The sequence below is a fragment of the Schistocerca piceifrons genome, chromosome 5, assembly GCF_021461385.2.
Source record: "Schistocerca piceifrons isolate TAMUIC-IGC-003096 chromosome 5, iqSchPice1.1, whole genome shotgun sequence".
Taxonomy (NCBI): Eukaryota; Metazoa; Arthropoda; class Insecta; order Orthoptera; family Acrididae; genus Schistocerca; species Schistocerca piceifrons.
The window spans coordinates 491925640-491944361 of NC_060142.1; the positions used below are offsets into that span (position 1 = coordinate 491925640).

Sequence of the window (18722 nt, forward strand, 5' to 3'; positions counted from 1 at the left end):
TATGTTGTCCAGCGTTTTCTGCAACAAGTTGAAATCGAGAAACAGCATGTTCCACAACTCCTCGAAGTGTTTCTGAGGTCACGTTCAGAATGTGTTTTGCAATGCGTGCCTTCAATGCAATTAAATTTGCAGTCGGAACACTGCACAAAACATCTTTCAGATAGCGCCACAGCCAGAAGTCAAACGGGTTAAGATCAGGTGATCGGGACGGGCAGGCTGTAGGGAAATGGCGGCTGATAATTGTTGCATTTCCGAAATGGCGCTTCAGCAGCTCCGTAACTGGATTTGTAACGTGCTGAGGTGCACCATCTTGCATAAAAATGATCTCATCCACACATCCTCGCTGTTGGAGAGCTGGAAAGACGTGGTTGCGCAAAAGACGCTCATATTTCTTACTAGTGACGGTACAAGTGACAGGACCAGAAACACCTGTCTCTTCGAAAAAATATGGCCCTATTTAAATGATGCCGTAAAGCCGCACCACACAATGACCTTTTCAGGACGAAGTGGTATTGGTTGATTTGCAGTTTGATTTTCTGTTGCCATATTCGACAATTCTGTGTACTGACATATCCTGTCAGGTGGAAGTGGGCTTCGTCTGTCCACAAAACCTTCCACGGCCAACCATTGTCCACTTCCATGTGAGCAAGAAATTCTAAAGGAAAGGTCTCTCTTGCTGGAACATCAACAGGAAGCAACTCGTGCACCTAGGTAACTTTGAATGGATAGCAGAGAAGGATGTTTCGTAGGATTTTACTCGCCGTGCTCACGGGTATATCCAATATTCGGGCAATTCTCCGTGCACTACACGTTTGAACACCACCACTCGTCTCCTCCTGCATTGGCTTCTGCTTCCACTGACGTCGAATCAATTCGTTTCCTCCTTCTACCAGGTTGCACGCCAAAAGATCCCATCCTTCCGAATTTCCGAATCATTTTCTCCAGACCCACGGCAGTCATCAGACCAACCACTTTTTTCCAACCCTTCCCTGTCCGGAACTTCTGTAGAGCGACGTGTGCGCAGTCATCATTCTTGTAATACAGCTTTACAAGCAGAGCGCGATCCTACATTGGGACAGTCATGGCGAACGTCGCAGACGCGAAAGGAAGAAAAACCGTGTACCTGGCGTGTTTATACCAACTTCAATGAGTCGTCTGAATGACAGGGGTTTTCATTTACATATTCTGACACACACAGCGCCAGCTATTGATCAATTTCCACACTATTTTTTTTCTTTCTGCCATACGTTTTCCCCCTTCTTCGATAATATTCCGTTGCAATTTGACGTCATTCTGACCAGTAGTATTATTTCTACAGCGTTTTTGAAGTTTAAGTATAATCACCCTGTATATGCCCTGGATCGCTTTCCCAACAAAACGAGGTGTAGATTATCGCCGACGGACCACTGTACTGTAAGAGTGCCGAGGATGACAACCAAAGGGGACATGCTACGAAATAAAAAGACACCCAACGCCACCACTCTTGGTTGTCGAGCCATATCGAGGGCAACAGACAGTCTGGTATCCCACTGCTGTATGGGGCGTCTACAGACAGTCTCCAGTCAGTGAGAGTGCAGACCTAATGTGCCCGACAAGCCTGCAAACAGGCTTCGTGTCGATGGCAGTCGGCGCAAGGGGCGCCGTGAGCCCAGCCCCCTCTGAGCCGACTATTAATGGTCCTTGTGGCCAATGAAGCCCCAGTTGCACATCAGATCGATGATAATGATGAATCCTGGATGCTGAGTGCCTCTCTGACGATTTCTCGGCCATCTCGTTCTGTCGTCCCTCTAGATCGACCACTTATTTCTCGACGCTGTGTCTGGCCATGGTTTACCCATACCTGCCAACATCATCGAATAGTGGCATCGCTCCTGTTCAAATGTCGAGTGGTTCACCGGTCCCTCCAACTGGCTTCTTTGAGCCCAACTACACGTCTTTCGCAAATGCTGAAAAATGTATATAATGTTCACGCGCCTGTCTGCAAAGCGTAGTTAGGTGTCCAACTGAGTAGCCAGAATGAAATTCGCAAAAATTTTATGCCCTGGTATCGACAAGTCCCCTGTTTACTATCCTTGGGAGCTGCGCGGTGAAACTGCGCTGCAGTGTCACACACTCATCCATCGGCCACCAAAGTTAACCATTTTGCAATTTTACATTTACTGTTGATACCAGCATGAATACCAGTTTGTAATACATTTGCGTAAGTCCTTCATTTCTTCGTGGTGCACCTTTTTTTTCTTAAAAAATATGTAAAAATAATGTTCGGTGCGACTAGTCGCTCATTAAATACTTATTTATTTCCATGATCTATTTCTCATTTTTTTTCCTATTCATCTCCAGATCAAGAACCCAGAAGTATACACATCCTTGTTAGTAGATCGGTAATGGAAGAATTAAGAAAAATGATTTGCTGAACTAGAAAAGGTTAGGACTCTCTAAAATGGTGCCACATATTCGAAATTATCATGAAAATGGATGCAAATTATAAGGAAAGTCGGGTAATATACGAGGTATGTCTACAAAGTAAGTCCCGTTTGGTTACATAAAAAAACGTGTACAGATACAGAAAAAATGTTTACTGTACAAAAATCCAAAACTGTTAAACTACTTATCTGCATAGCTTCCGAAATTTTGTACCCACTTGTCACAGCGTGGCACAAGTTTTTGAATGCCTCCTTCATAGAAGGTTGCCGCCCGTGTATTTAACCATGTGGTAACATGTTCTTTCAGCTCGTCATCATTGTTGAAGTGTTGACCACCAAGGACAGATATTTGGTGTAAGAAGAGATGAAAGTCGCTGGGAGCGAGGTCCGGGCTGTACGGAGGATGATCAAACGCGTCCCAGTGAAATTCCCGTAAGAGTTGTTTGGTCACATTCGCCGTGTGAGGTCGGGAATTATCGTGGAAAAAACAACACCTTTTAACAGTAATCCTCGGCGCTTGTCTGTATTGCGCGGCGCAATTTCTTAATGGTGTCGTAGTAACCATGTGCATTGATTGTTTGGCCTCATGGTAAGAAATCAATCAGCAAAATGCCTTTTCTGTCCCAAAAAACGATGCACATGACTTTTCGAAGTGTCAAGATTTACTAAGGCTTAACCTTCGTTGGGGATGAAGTGTGCTTCCATTCCACTGATTGCCGTTTTGTTTCAGGCGTGTCGTACGATACCCAAGTTTCATCCCCCGTGACTATTCGAGAAAGAAAGCCATCGCCTTCTTTACTGTAGCATGTCAAAAACTGAAGTGCACTACCCATCCATTGTTTATTGTGTTGTTTAGTAAGAATTTTGGGCACCCAACGCGAGCAAAATTTTCGAAATTTCAGTTTCCAGTAACAATTTCATGACTTAGGGATCGTGAGATTTGCGGAACTTCCATAGCAAGGGCACTAAGTGCAAACTTACGGTTGTGCTTAATCTTCTCTTCAATTGTGTGAACCAGTTCATCAGTAACCACAGACGGGCGTCCACTTCGTTCTTCATCGTGCACTTGATCACGTCTTTCATTGAACAGTCTGACGCATCTTCTAATCACTGAACCACTCATAGCATTTTGTCCGTAAACCTCGCAGATTTGCCGATGAATTTCCTTTGGTTTACCTTTCTTTGCATTTAGAAAACGAATCACAGATCTGATTTCACACGCGGCGGCATTTTTAACGACGGCTGACATTATAAAGAAGCACTACAAAGCACACGTCGGCAGCAGCGACCTGGCGTACATGTCTTCTCCTTGATTCAGAGTAACTGCCGCGCATTCTCGGAACTGCGATCGTAGGGCTGCCGCGGATAGAAATAGAAACGGAACTTACTTTGTGGGCGACCCTCGTACAATGTGTATGAGAACCATGAGGGAGAAATAAGTATGGAAGATCGTGAAGGAAGTTCTCGGATTAGAAAGGGTAAAAGATAAACATGTAGTCTTTTATTCGTTCTACTAAACATATATACTGAAAAAGCATAGACGGAAAGAGGAGATAAGAATGAAAGAATATCGAGGATAAGATGCTGAGGACACTGTTATCCTCAGTGAAATAGGGACAATTACGGGACACATTGAGTGGAACATAAAAGAAGATAAACCAAAGTAGGGAGAAATACTAGAAATAGATTAGCAGATCTCTGAAGTCACAACTGGGGACCACGAAGCAGACGAAGTGGAGGAATTCTGCTACCTCGGAAGCAAGCTAATACATGACGGTCGAAGGAAAAAGGACATAAAATGAAGCTTACCAAAGGAAAAGAGGGAATTCTTCGCAGAAAGAACCTCTATTATTAAAAACAGAACTTATACTGAGGAAGACATTTCTATACGTTTGGATCTCATGATCGTATGTAACTGAATGAAGGACTGTGGGGAAGGCTTAAAAGAAGAGAATCGAAGCGTTTGGAACGTGGTGCTGCAGAAGAACGTTGAAGATTTGTTGGACTGATAAGAATTGAGGAGGTTGTGTGCAGATTAGGCGAGGAACGAAATACGAGAGAAACACTGACAAGAACAAGGAACAGGACTATAGGACATTTGTTGAGATATCAAGGAATAACTTCCATGGTATTTGAGGGAGTTTTAGAGTGTTGGAATATTGCAACACATCCAACAAATAGTTGAACGGCTGGGTGCAAATGCTAATCTGAGATGAGGAGGTTGGCACATAAGAGGAATCTGCAGTGAGCCATCAAACCAGTCACAAGACTGACCCCCACCCAAAAAAAGCACAATGCTGCGTATTAGGTGTTAGTTCACTGTGACAAGAAGATAGTAAGAATTTAATGTATCACCTTCAGTGTTAATTACACCGCAAGTTATTTACAAAAATGAATTTCTTTACGTACTGCCGTAGTATGAGCAATTTGCAGATTCCCAGTAATACAATCAAAAGAAAACCTTCAGTGTTCGTACTGCTGCTATTGTCTAGATTCAGTAATCAGCTTTCGATCATCTTCGCCCTTCTGCTAGACTATGATCCAATTAATTCACCAATGTATTATTATTATTATTATTATTATTATTATTATTATTACATCCCTGTCGAAATTTTAAATTGAATCCAACCTCTACTCCCGTTCCCTAAAAAGCCTAGCGAGCAGTTCATTGAACTATAGTGACGATCAACATGCATGTTCCTGTAAAGGGTCTATCAGCTATATCTATAGCTTAATAACACCGTGTAGCAAGCAAAAAATACAATTCTTGTGCATGTTCATGTTTTCTCGGGCCAATGAGTTCTCCATTAAACTTTGGGTGTGCACCCGCATTAAAATCCACTTCTTCTTGTAATATTTCGGCCACGTACCGTTCTGTCATCTTCAGAGTGACTTTTTCAGCCGAACGGTACATGGCCCAAATATTAGAAGTAGAATTTATGCGGCTGCACGCCAGAAACTTAATGGAGGAAAACTATTTTTGCGTAATGTTTCGAGTATAATTCTTATTCCCAGGTCCTCAAAGTATCCGGAAAAATGACATGTTGTATTTCATTCGTGACAGTGCTGACCCGACTTTGATTACATCTGCGATTTTGCGTGGCCACTTTTTGTGCTTTCAAGCGTACAAAATGTTATTCGAATTTTGGAGAGAGTGTCTGTGGATAGGCAAAGCCAAGGCAGTCGTTACTGAGATGTGATTTTGTCAATATATCTGTGTCGGGTCAAATTTAGTCGAACTGAATATGTGAAGCAACGAGCAAAGCGAAGCAGGTAAGTGTCAGGTTTTGATGTATTTTTAAAATTTATTGTGATTAGAATAGTTATGTTTTATACAGGGAATGTTGACGCTAGGGTCTGAACTTTTCATGGCATGCAGAGGATGGGACGCCAAATAAATCTGATATTGTGAACCCAGTATACATCATGCGCCCACTGATATACGCACATTCCTAGTAAAGGAATGAATCTGTTTGTTTGTTGCTGACAGGTAAGTAGCGAGAGACTGTTTGTGGTAGGGACAAACTAAGAACACACAACACAGTTGATTCGTAACCACAGTTTCTCCCTGTGCCACGAGTTTATTTGATCTGGTTCTTGTTGTGTACTGAAGGCAGTAAGGTTAATATTTTTGTAGCATGTTTTATTGAGGAGGGAGGCAGAGAGTTCTACAACTATCCTTGTCTCCTATTATACACTACGTAAATGGAAAGTGTTACACCATGAAGCACCATCTGATATTTATCAAATTTTGTGATGTTCATCACGTAACAAGTATTAAACGGTTCAACATTAATTCCATTTGGAATTGATGATCAACGTCAGTTGGGGCCAAAAAGCGAGGTCATTGGTCAAATCGGGTTAGGGAAGGAAATTGGCCGTACCCTTTCAAAGGAACCATCTCGGCATTTGACTGAAGCGGTGTAGAGAAATCACGGAAAACCTATATCAGTATGGCCGGACGCGGGTTTGAACCGTCCTCTTCCCGAATGCGAGTCCAGTTTGCTAGCCATTGCGTCACCTCGCTCGGTATCAACATCAGTATGAAGTGTGTTCCACACCAGCACGAACACACACTTGTATTCGTTGTGGCAGGAAAGCAAACATCTCCGACTCTGACGAATTTTTTACAACGCTTGAAACACATGCTGACTGAGCTCTTGAAGATGGCAGGCTGCATTTTGGTACGAAAGTATACGTCTTCCCATCACATACTACACATTTCTGTATGCATGGGTGATAGATCAGGTTATAGAGCAAGCTGGTCTAGGGCCTGTGCATACCTCGAGTAATGTTTGGTTAGTCATTTAGACTACCAGGTACTTAGCCATTTATTGGTGCAGATACTTTGTCGTCTATAAGATCTAGGTGGTGATTCATTTGGTTGGCCAAAGATAAGCAGTTATCTACAGACAATCTACACTACTGGCCACCCAAAATGCAACATCCTGATGGAAGTAACCAGATCAGGTGAAATTTGCAGCAATCGTTTTCGGCCACGAGAGATGCACATAATTAGCATTTCAGCGCAAGCGCACATTGCACAGGGGCTTAATTAAATAAAATGCAAATAATTTTTCGTAGATGTATGTCCGGTTACGAAGTCTCGTAACCGGTTGGCCCTGAGTAGTATTAGTACGCAATCTGACTGCATAGAATAACAACAAAGAATGAAGGGAAATTTCCGTTAACACAATTGATTAATTAAGTCCCCAGCAACTATAAAAGCTACGAAACAACAAAGCACAAGTGTAACTGTTCTGTGTGTGGAAGTGTGATTCAACGTACACATCTGGCACGGTTCTTCCTCAATACGACAAGTTATAACACATTTACAGTGAAGTAATTAAAAAAACCAGAAATACTATAATTGAATATAGAAACCAGAATTACAGTCTAATACACGAACACAAGCTAGATGCTTTGTTGACTGAACCTGTGACCAAGAGGCATTGTTATTTAGGAAATCTGAAATAATTTTTTTTGTTACCTTCGTATATATCGACGAAAAATACACTGTGATCATTACAACATCCCCAATCGAACAGCATCTGCTGTCTCGCCCAACAGAACAACTGCACACGACATGCCCTCGACTAGTACTGCTATCGACATCATCTCAACATGCACTGCCCACGTCAACCTCTGAACTACTACTGCCCCAGTGGAGGCGGCGGGATCATACTCTTTGGCGCAATCTCTGGCGCTGTGACTCAGTGTAGCCACCTTTCATATGCCCCTCCTCCACGGACTATAATTTGATGGTATTTTTGCCAGCATTGGTGGTGATAATACCACCAAATTCGTCGAAAAAAATACAGACAAAAATAAAAGATAATAATAATATGGGTGTTGTGTGATGTCCTTAGGTTAGTTAGGTTTAAGTAGTTCTAAGTTCTAGGGGACTGATGACCATAGATGTTAAGTCCCATAGTGCTCAGAGCCATTTAATAATAATAAGTAAATATCACATAAGTAAATAAATTTTTTGGCTTTGCACTGACCCTTCAATAATCTAATATATAAAATACAGTAAGGAATACAAATGCTTGCATACATGTGATTTTACATTATAGTTTACGCAAGTATCATTCAATCAATGGCACCAGCAATGACGAATAGGTGTAGGTAAGAGTCTCATAATATTTCGTAAACAGTAAATACACAAAAAATCAGTTTATACAAATATTCACATAAAATCTTTTCAATAGTTCAATAAACAAGTAGCACTCCTCACAGTAGCTGACAGTTCCAACAGCAACGAAGATGCGGTTCTGTAATCGCTGGATGCAGAAGGTAACGACGGACCGGTGGGACCAATTGCACCTACGTCGGTGCACCACTCCATTTGATAACAGGAATATTGCGCAAATGGCACTGATGGATCGCTTTGCCACATTACGGACCATATCACAACAAATTCGGTCTGTTGCGTAAAAAGGAGTGTCCGCGCGTACCATTCGACGTCGTTTGCAGCAGACTGAACAATCCGCAAGACGTCGATTGCTGCGTTTACCACTGAGTCAACACCACAGGCGCTTGCACCCCCAGTGGTGCGATGAACCATATACATGAACAACCAAATGGAACGGAATTGTTTTTACTGACGAATCCCTCTGCTGCCTGCCTGATTCATGCACTAGGGTTTGGCATGGTATTGGATTCCATTCCCGCACACCCCTTGTACCCATTGCTGGTACACTAAACAGCTAGCGTTACATCTCTGAAGTGTTCGAGTCTGTTCTCCTCCCATACTTTCGGAGCTTGCCGACGGCCAGATTGCAATGCCCTATCACACGTGGCATGCAATGTTCAAGATTTCTTCGTCGCCCTTCGGGTTCAATAGCTGCCATGGCCTCCCTGTTCGCCTACAGAAAGCGTCCCGAGATACACCACCCACTGCTAAACCGGATTCAACTTTGGCACTATGTGGAAGCAGCATGGACTGCAATACCCCATCAACACAGCCGAAGACTGTGCGTTGCCGAGGCGTGTAGCAACTGGTATAGCCAGCAACGGAGGCAATACGCAATACTAATTTCATTATTCCCCTTGGTTCACTATATTTTCAATCATGTGATCCCCTAAATCAGTTTGTGATATCTCAGGCTCTGGTTCAAATGGCTCTGAGCACTATGGGACTTAACTTCTAAGATCATCAGTCCCCTAGAACTTAGAACTACTTAAACCTAACTAACCTAAGGACATCACACACATCCATACCCGAGGCAGGATTCGAACCTGCGAACGTAGCGGTCGCGCGGTTCTCGACTGTAGCGCCTAGAACCGCTCGGCCATCCCGGCAGGCTATTGTACCAGTTTTAAAACATTAACATAACTATTCCTAGTTACAGTTGCTACATGAAGTGTACTTTTGACTTTGTGTGCATTCACCAATCAATCATTTCACTATAACAGATGTATACAACTATGTATACTTTTCTTCTGTAGCTATTTTGAACCTTCGTTTTGGCTAGTGATTGGGAATTATTTCTCTGCTTACTCTAGTTATTGCCTTTGGCTCTATGATGCATTTAGCGCGTTTCTTTGCGCGGGCGTATTTCCTGCGAGAACGTAATGACCTTCTACAGCTGTTCGACGATGTATACTAAAAATTATCATACAACTGCTATGAATATCTCTAGTTAAAACTGTTTCACCAATCGTATTTGCGACCTTGCATATGTTCCGGTATTAGTTTGAAATTACAGTGAAATGAATACCCCTAGCTGCATACAGGAGTTGATATACGTCAACGGGGTCAGCTCAAAATGTGTGTCACGAGTGGGACTCGAACCCAGGACATCCTGCGTACACGGCAGACGTTCTATCCATCTTTTTTTTTTCATTTTGTTCGTTGTTGATCGTTGTGTTCAGTTTTTTTTATTACAGTGGCGAACCAGCTCTCTGACCGAACACGCTGAGCTACCATGTCGGCTCCATCTGAGCCACCGAATACACAGAGGATAGTGCGACGGCAGGGACTTATCTCTGGCACGCCTCCCGTGAGACCCACATTCTCAACTTATTCAAATCAAATGGTTCAAATGGCTCTGAGCACTATGGGACTTAACTTCTAAGGCCATCAGTCCCCTAGAACTAAAAACTACTTAAACCTAACTAAGCTAAGGACATCACACACATCCATGCCCGAGGCAGGATTCGAACTTGCGACCATAGCGGTCGCGCGGTTACAGACTGTAGCGCCTAGAACCGCTCGGCCACCCCGGCCGGCTCTCAACTTATTGTTCCGCACTATATTGATAATGCCCCTGTCCATTATACTCATTACTCGCGGCTTTTTGCCGATTCCCGCAAGTATTCGGGCACTGTTTGTGCATCCACACAAAATAAGATGGTCGATTGGCCGGTGAACCTCAACTATGTATATAATTAAGGCTCAAATGGCTGGTGATGTTTGTTCGATAAGTAATGCTACGCACATTTTTCTCGGCCAATTTTGGTTGAAAAAAAAATCCTGGATTTGTTGAAACATCGTTGAACATTCCCGTTCCATCACCTATGTAGTTTCGTGAAATTTCGATACGTGGCGGCGCTATACGTAGCTTTCAAAATAGCGCCTGTAATGGAGGTGCGTTCCAAGAAGAGAGTTGGTGTTGGTATTGAGTGTCTTTCGGCGGAAAACCAGAGCATCGCAGACAATCATAGGAGCTTGTAGAATGTCTATGGAGACATGGCAGTGAACAGAAGTATGGTAACCTTTGAGCGAAGCATCCGTAATCATCCCAACAAGATCACGCAAACCTATCTTGTCTCTTGCATGCCTGGCCGGTCGCACACAGCAATGGCTCCTGCAGTGTTGGAACGTGCGGACAGTCTCATTCGAGGTGATCGGCCGATCAGAGTCAAAAACTTAGTTGCACAAGTGGACATCTCTGTGGTAGTGCTGACACACTCGCCCACCAGCTGCGGTAGTCAGTGTTATGTGCGCGCTGGATTTCTTGCCTCTTAAGAGAGCATAAAGTGTCACAGATGATGACATATGGGTTCATCCTGGAAACAAAACCGGCAGTTCATGGAGTGGCGCCACGAAACCTCTCCTCCGAAGAAAAAGTTTAAAGCCACACCGTCAGCTGCTAAAGTCATGGCGTCAATCTTTTGGGACTCTGAAGGGGTTATTCTATTTGATATTCTCCCTCATGTTGCAACGATCAACTCTGAAGTGTTTTGTGCCACCACCAGGAAACTGAAGTTACAGCGTTTTCGTCGCGACAAAAATGCAAACGAACTGCTCATTGTCCTTGAGAACGGAAGGATGCATGCAAGTCTGCGCACCCTAGAGGAGTTAAAAAACTTAATCGGAATATTCTTTCCTATCCACCTCACAGTCCAGCTATCTCACCTTCCAACTTCCATCGGTTTGGCCCCATTAGGATGCACTCCACGGAAAGCAGTAAACTGATGATGGGGAGGTTACCGATGCAGCAACACGTTGGCCCCACAGTCGAACAGTAGAGTGGTACCAAGCATACAGGCTCTCCCTGTGATGTGGCGCAAGCCGTCGCGTCGAACGGAGATTATATTGAAAAATACGGTTTTTTATCCAAAAGAGTGGGGGAATAATATGGTGTACTCGAACCCTGAATAAAACCAGCCTCCGTTCAGAAAAAAATGTGTAGCGCGACTTACTGGGCGCCCATATTATAAATGCCTCACCGCCACGGGCAGAAGGGTGACTCATCGTTAAACGCTACGGAATGCCACAATATGCCCCATCTGATTCTGGATGTTGACCTTGTTATTGCGTCAGCGGTGAAGTAGGCTTAGTAACTCTAGATAACTGAGGCTGCTCTCACAGCCAGTACAACAGTCCTACAACCTTCAAGCTGCATAGTCCTTCTGGAAGGACCTGTACCTGTTTTTCTTTTCACTGTTATCCTGAGTCCATCTTATCACCACATGTTCGCAGCCCTTGCTCTACAGCCACTGTCCGTGCAATCTGTCGCTCTGATGCTCCTCATCCCAATGATTCTACCTTTCTGAAAGTCCGAAAGATGACGATACGCTCCACTTCCACGAAACCTGGGCATACTGCATTGCGATCCCCACCTGAAAAGTTCAAATAACGTTAGACGCATCAAATAGCCATCATGTCCTCAGACAGTTCTTCATCTATATGAATGGCTTTGTACTGTACCTAAAATACTGAAAAAACCTCATATAATAATGAAATATTAATCAGAGTGCGGAAATAACTGCAGTACCAGTCTGGAGACGTTGCGTCAAGTGTTCCTTCTGTACTAATGGGTGTCTCACGAAAGACGCCCTGGAGGGGTTCCGGCTGTTACCACTGCGTCTGCCGGTTGGCGCTATGCGTAGATCTCGGACACCAATACTTCGAGCGTGCCAACTACACTGCGCAACTGAATGTAATGGTGTCTTATTTTGATTTTTTTCATGTTTATTTGCTTCAAATATTGTTGCTAGACGTCATTATTGCAACTGCGCCCTATCCGCGGCTTTCCCTGCCCGTAAGTCGCTCGGCCCTGTCATCAGGCAGAAACACCGTGCTAGTGTCTTCTATAATGTGCGATTGAGTGTCCGGGTGTTTTATTTTGAGTTTCCTGTCGAGTGTCCAATCGGCATGGTATACATGAAGTGTTTCTTGTGTTGCACTATGCAAAAACAGAATCGTATGTGGAATGTCGGCTTGAATTCATATTAAAATTTCCCGGTGTGCTTGTTCCCAAAATGGTTCAAATGGCTCTGAGCACTATGCGACTTAACTTCTGAGGTCATCAGTCGCCTAGAACTTAGAACTAATTAAACCTAACTAACCTAAGGACATCACACACATCCATGCCCGAGGCAGGATTCGAACCTGCGACCGTAGCGGTCGCTCGGTTCCAGACTGTAGCGCCCAGAACCGCTCGGCCACTCTGGCCGGCGCTTGTTCCCAATGATTCGACGATACGCAGATTAGTGAAGAAATTTCATGAGACGGATCTGTGTTACACAAACGAAGGCCTAGAGAACCTATTGTTTTAATGGAAAATAAATTTGACGAGATAGAGGAGGCCTTGGAAAGAAGTTCGAGAAAATCTTTGCGCCGCTTAGCACTTCAGACTGGTGCGTGATGAGCATCTGCTCACAGAGCTGTGAACAAACTGAAACTGAAACCCTACAAAATGAAGGTAGATCATCAACTGAGAAACTCAGATACTCTTGCTCGACGTCGTTATTGCGGTTGGTTGTTACAGTCCACGCACGACGGGGAAGTTGATCCTGAGATGCTTTTTTTTCTGATGAAGCGTGGCTGCATTTGTCATGGTACGTAAATTATGAGAACAATTGACGTTGGAGCTCCGAAAATCCTCAAGAGTTACATCGACAACCTCTGCATGATGCGAAAAAGGGAGTGTGCTGCGCAACTGGTGTAAGACGAATTAATGGACTAATCATTCCCCATAAGACAGTAAGTTCTAACAGGTGTGTGAACAATATACTGGACACTTTTTTTTTAACTAACACCTAACGTAAAGATGTTATTTCATACAGAATAAAACAACTCCACACGTCGCCAATGTTACTACACTACTGTCCATTAAAATTGCTACACCACGAAGATGACGTGCTACAGACAAGAAATTTAACCGACAGGAAGAAGATGCTGTGATATGCAAATGAATAGCTTTTCAGAGCATTCACACAAGATTGGCGCCGGTGGCGACACCTACAACGTGCTGACATGAGGAAAGTTTCCAACAGATTTCTCATACACAAACAGCAGTTGACCGGCATTGCCTGGTGAAACGTTGTTGTGATGCCTCGTGTAAGGATGAGAAATGTGTACCATCACGTTTCCGACTCTGATAAAGATTGTGCAGCCACGTCTCGATCCCTGAGTCAACATATGGGGACGTTTGCAATTCAACAACCATCTGCACGAACAGTTCGACGACGTTAGCAGCAGCATGGGCTATCAGCTCGGAGACCATGGCTGCGGTTACCCTTGACGCTGCATCACAGACAGGAGCGCCTGAGATGGTGTACTCGACGACGAACCTGGGTGCACGAATGGCAGACATCATTTTTTCGGATGAATCCAGGTTCTGTTTACAGCATCATGATGGTCGCATCCGTGTCTGGCGACATCGCGGTGAACGCACATTGGAATCGTGTATTCGACTTCGCCATACTGGCGTATCACCCGGCGTGATGGTATGGGGTGCCACTGGTTACACGTCTCGGTCACCTCTTGTTCGCATTGACGGCACTTTGAACAGTGGACGTTACATTTCAGATGTGTTACGACCCGTGGCTCTGTCCTTCATGCAAACACTGCGAAACCCTACATTTCAGCAGGATAATTCACGACCGCATGTTGCAGGTCCTGTGCGGGCCTTTCTGGATAGAGAAAATGTTCAACTGCTGCCCTGGCCAGCACATTCTCCAGAGCTCTCACCAACTGAAAATGTCTGGTCAATGGTAGCCGAGCAACTGGCTCGTCACAATACGCCAGTCACTACTCTTGATGAACTGTCGTATCGTGTTGAAGCTGCATGGGCAGCTGTATCTGTACACGCCATCCAAGCTCTGTTTGACTTAACGCCCAGGCGTATCAAGGCCCTTATTACGGCCAGAGGTGGTTGATTTTTCAGGATCTATGCACCCAAACTGCGTGAAAATGTAATCGCATGTCAGTTCTAGTATAATATATTTATCCTATGAATATCCGTTTATCATCTGCATTTCTTCTTGGTGTAGCAATTTTAATGGCCAGTGGTGTATGACAGCAATACGAAGTGTTTTTGATGGTAGGATAGTTGACTCTCCTCCTCGTTCTCCAGATCTAAATCCGTGTGATTTTTATCTTTGGGGAATGTTAAAAGACAAGATGTATACAACCAGTCCCCACAGGCTCGAAGTGTTGGAAGACAGGGTCATTCCCCAGATTTCGGCAGCCGAAATTCGTCGAGTGTTTGCTAATGTGTTCAGGAGGTGTCAGGCTGCTGTTACCACAGAGGGATATAATTTTCAACAGCTACTGTAAATAAAGGTAAGCTTAAGTTAAGCAGATGACAACATTGTTTAAACTTAACTCAGGGGAGGCGCGCGCGCAGCCGACTACTGGCAGATTGTATTGTATGTATTGTATTGTATGTTAACCGGGTATCTAGAAACGACGGAGAAGCTCCGGCCCCGCCGCAGCCGCAGTGGTCCACAACCCCACGACGACTACCGCAGTCCACTTCACCCCTCCGCCGCCACACACCGACCCCAGGGTTGTTGTGCGGTTCGGCCTCCGATGGACCCTCCCAGGGAATGTCTCACACCAGACGAGTGTAAAAAATGTTCAAATGTGCGTGAAATCTTATGGGACTTAACTGCTAAGGTCATCAGTCCATAAGCTTACACACTACTTAATCTAAATTATCCTAAGGACGAACACACACAGCCATGCCCGAGGGTGGACTCGAACCTCCGCCGGGATCATCAGCACAGTCCATGACTGCAGCGCCTGAGACCGCTCGGCTAATGCCGCGCGGCCAGACGAGTGAAACCCCTATGTTTGCGTGGTAAAGTAATGATGGTGTACGCGTGCGTGTAGAGAACTTGTTTCCGCAGCAATCGCAGACATAGTGTAACTGAGGCGGAATAAGGGGAACCAGCCCGCATTCGCCGAGGCAGATGGAAAACCGCCTAAAAACCATCAAAAGGGGAACCAGCCCGCATTCGCCGAGGCAGATGGAAAACCGCCTAAAAACCATCAACGGACTGGCCGGTTCACCGGACCTCGACGCAAATTCGCTGGGCGGATTCGTGCCGGCGACCAGGCGCTCCTTCCCGCCCGAATAGCCGCGCGTTAGACCGCACGGCCAACCGGGCGGGGTACCGGCATATTAGTGTCCGAGAGTCGGGCGAGGCGGCGGCTAGCGGATGTGGTGGCGGCGGCCAATAGCCGTTCCGCGCGACCCGCGGACCCATCCCGAGCGTCTTTCGCAGACACACCCTGTACTTCACATTTTCGTCAGAGTATTTCTATTTCTATATTTTAGGTTTATTATCATGTAGTTTTATTCCTTCCCGTCTCTACTCATTCTTGTGATTGCAGCAAGCATTCAGGTCATTCAGGACCCCTTTTTCTGAAGCAATTGATGAGAACGTTGCTCATCTTTCGCTTACCAGTTCAGAAATGGGACATTTCCCTTACAGGATAAAGGGCGGAGCTACAGAGGTCAGCGAATACTTTCGTCGCATGGTTGCAGACACCGTAGCCTACAGGGAGAAGAACAATATCACGAGGAAAGATTTTATGGACTTGCTTATACAGCTCAAAAACAAGGGAGTTGTTGACCCAGACAAGAGCGAGGCTCAGGACAACGGGTACACAAATGAAGCCATCGATACCAAAAGTAAGTACGCTTTGAGAAAATACTTTCTGTAAACATTATTCTCAGCTGATTTTACGAACAAAAGTACATTAATTTACAATGATTTTTCTATAACTAAACGTGCTGTCTTCTGAATTTGGCATAGTCTTTAGTCTATGAATTAATGCAATTTGTGTGGTAACAACATTTCCGAGCAAAGACATAAAACTGTATTCCGACTGCCGCGTGCAAGTCGTCGAGAGTCGTTGCTAGAAGGAGCTGTGCAAACTAACTTGGCTACAGCCGAGCTCTTGCGGAAGGGAAATGAAGTAATTTGTCTTGTGCGATACATCTGCATATCGTATGAATTCTTTTCTGAGGAACGTGTATTTCATGAGACGCGAAGTACCGTAGAGTTACTGGCTGGAGTTGTCCGGTTCATCAAATTCCACCATGGAATATCTCACACCAGTCGTTACAAATAACTTCAGTAATATGAATGTGAACCTAACTACATCAGTAGAAGTAATGTCCAACACAATATCTTTAAAATCAAAAAGTTCTAGAGGTTCTGATAAAATATCGATGAAGTTAACTAAAGAGAGTTGTACTGAGTCTAGTAACAAATTAAGTTATTAGTATAGCCAGTCATTTGTCAGTGGAACATTTCCTGATGGCTGAAATGTGCTTTCTTTGGTAAGAAAGGAAATAAAGAAATAACATCAAATTTCCGTCCAGTTTCGCTTTTGGCAGCATTCCCGAAAATTTTTAGAAAAGGTAATACACAGTGGGCTTCTTAGCCATCTGATAAGAAATTATATAACGAGTGGCAGCTGCAGCGTATAGACAACGTAGCTCGAATCCGACCCCGCTATATAAACACCGGCATGTGGGCAAGAGCCTAATGTGACATTGGCGTCTTTCCGAATAGCGTGGGGTAAATGCGGAAACATGAGTTATCCCGACGTTATTACCAAATGTGTCCCAACTGGACCAACGTGTTGACATTCTTTTCCCGATTCCCGGAAGATAAACGGTAAGAGACATCCAATGGAAAATGAAGAATGTTCATGGGGCAGCATGTCTGTCCAAAACCATCGCTGTGGGATGGTGCGACAAGTTCGTGATAATGCACGTCCCAATTTAGAAAATGTCGTAAAGCATAAGTTACGGCAACTCAAGTGGGAGATACTCGAGCAACCGCCCTACATTCCTGATCTCTCCCCATGCAATTTTCCCACCTTTGGTAGTAATAAGGGCTTGAAGGGTCGACAATTCCTGCCGGGCGAGAATGTGCAGCAGGCAGTTACGGACTTCTTAACGCAGCAAGACATGGTGTTTTAATAAACAGATATCTACAACTTGGGATGATTTCCTCAATAATCGCGGTGATTTTGCCTGACTGGCATACCGATTCTGGACTGTACGGCCTTCAGACAAGAACTTGTTGGCCGCCCCTTGTCGAAGTCGAAGTCATTATTCGGATTTATAAAGGGTTCCGCAATTGAGGAGGATATTTACACATACAGCGAGAATGCACTCAATTAATAGATGACAACTTACAGGTTACTCGCATATTTTGTGATCTGTCGAAGTTATTTGACTGTGTAGATTGCATAATCAAATGGTTCAAATGGCTCTAAACATTATGGGACTTAACATCTAAAGTCATCAGTCCCCTAGACTTAGAGCCACTTAAACTTAACTAACCCAAGGACATCACACACATCCATGCCCGAAGGAGGATTCGAACCTGCGACCGTAACAGCAGCGCGGTTCCGGACTGTAGCGCCTACAACCGCTCGGTCACAGCGGCCGGCATTACAGAATCCTCTTAAGTAAAATAGAATAGTAAGTTGTAACAGTAACTGCAGCAAAAGGGATTACATCGTATGTCTCTGACAGTAAACAAAAGGTGTCATTAGGGAAAAAAATGGTTCAAATGGCTCTGAGCACTATGGGACTTAACAGCTGAGGTCACCTGTCCCCTAGAACTTAGAACTACTTAAACCTAACTAACCTAAGGACATCACACACATCCATGCCCGAGGCAGGATTCGAACCTGTGACCGTAGCGGTCGCGCGGCTCCAGACTGAGGCGCCTAGAACCACTCGGTCACTCCGGCCGGCCATTAGGAAAGAAATGTCTGTTAAGGTACAAGGCTTCATTCAGTTGGGAACTACACATGTGGTGTCCCCTAAGGTTCGATCTTAGTGCCCTTCCTGTTTCTTGAGTACATCAATGACTTTTCGTCAGTAACATTCCCAGATGCCAACTTCGTTTTGTTTGCAGGTGATAAAAACATTGCAGTTATAGTAAATCAAGTATAGTCTCCTGAACTTTTCAGCTTGATGACAGATTCGACTATGAGGGGCATGCCCGGTACTGCTGGAGTGCCTAAACGGGTCTGGGTGTGTAGTGCGGATGTTCTCTGAAATACGTGATACAAAAATAAAAAAGACC

General features: G+C 44.5%; 1 protein-coding gene across 1 annotated transcript in view; it reads left to right on the plus strand.

Annotated features, from left to right (window-relative positions):
* Window positions 1-18722, plus strand: part of LOC124798489 (cytochrome P450 6k1-like) — a 116705-nt gene that overhangs the window by 61869 nt on the left and 36114 nt on the right. The window contains exon 5 of the mRNA XM_047261927.1: window positions 16101-16300. Within this exon, the coding sequence (XP_047117883.1) occupies window positions 16101-16300 (200 nt within the window). The remainder of the gene's footprint in view (window positions 1-16100; window positions 16301-18722) is intronic.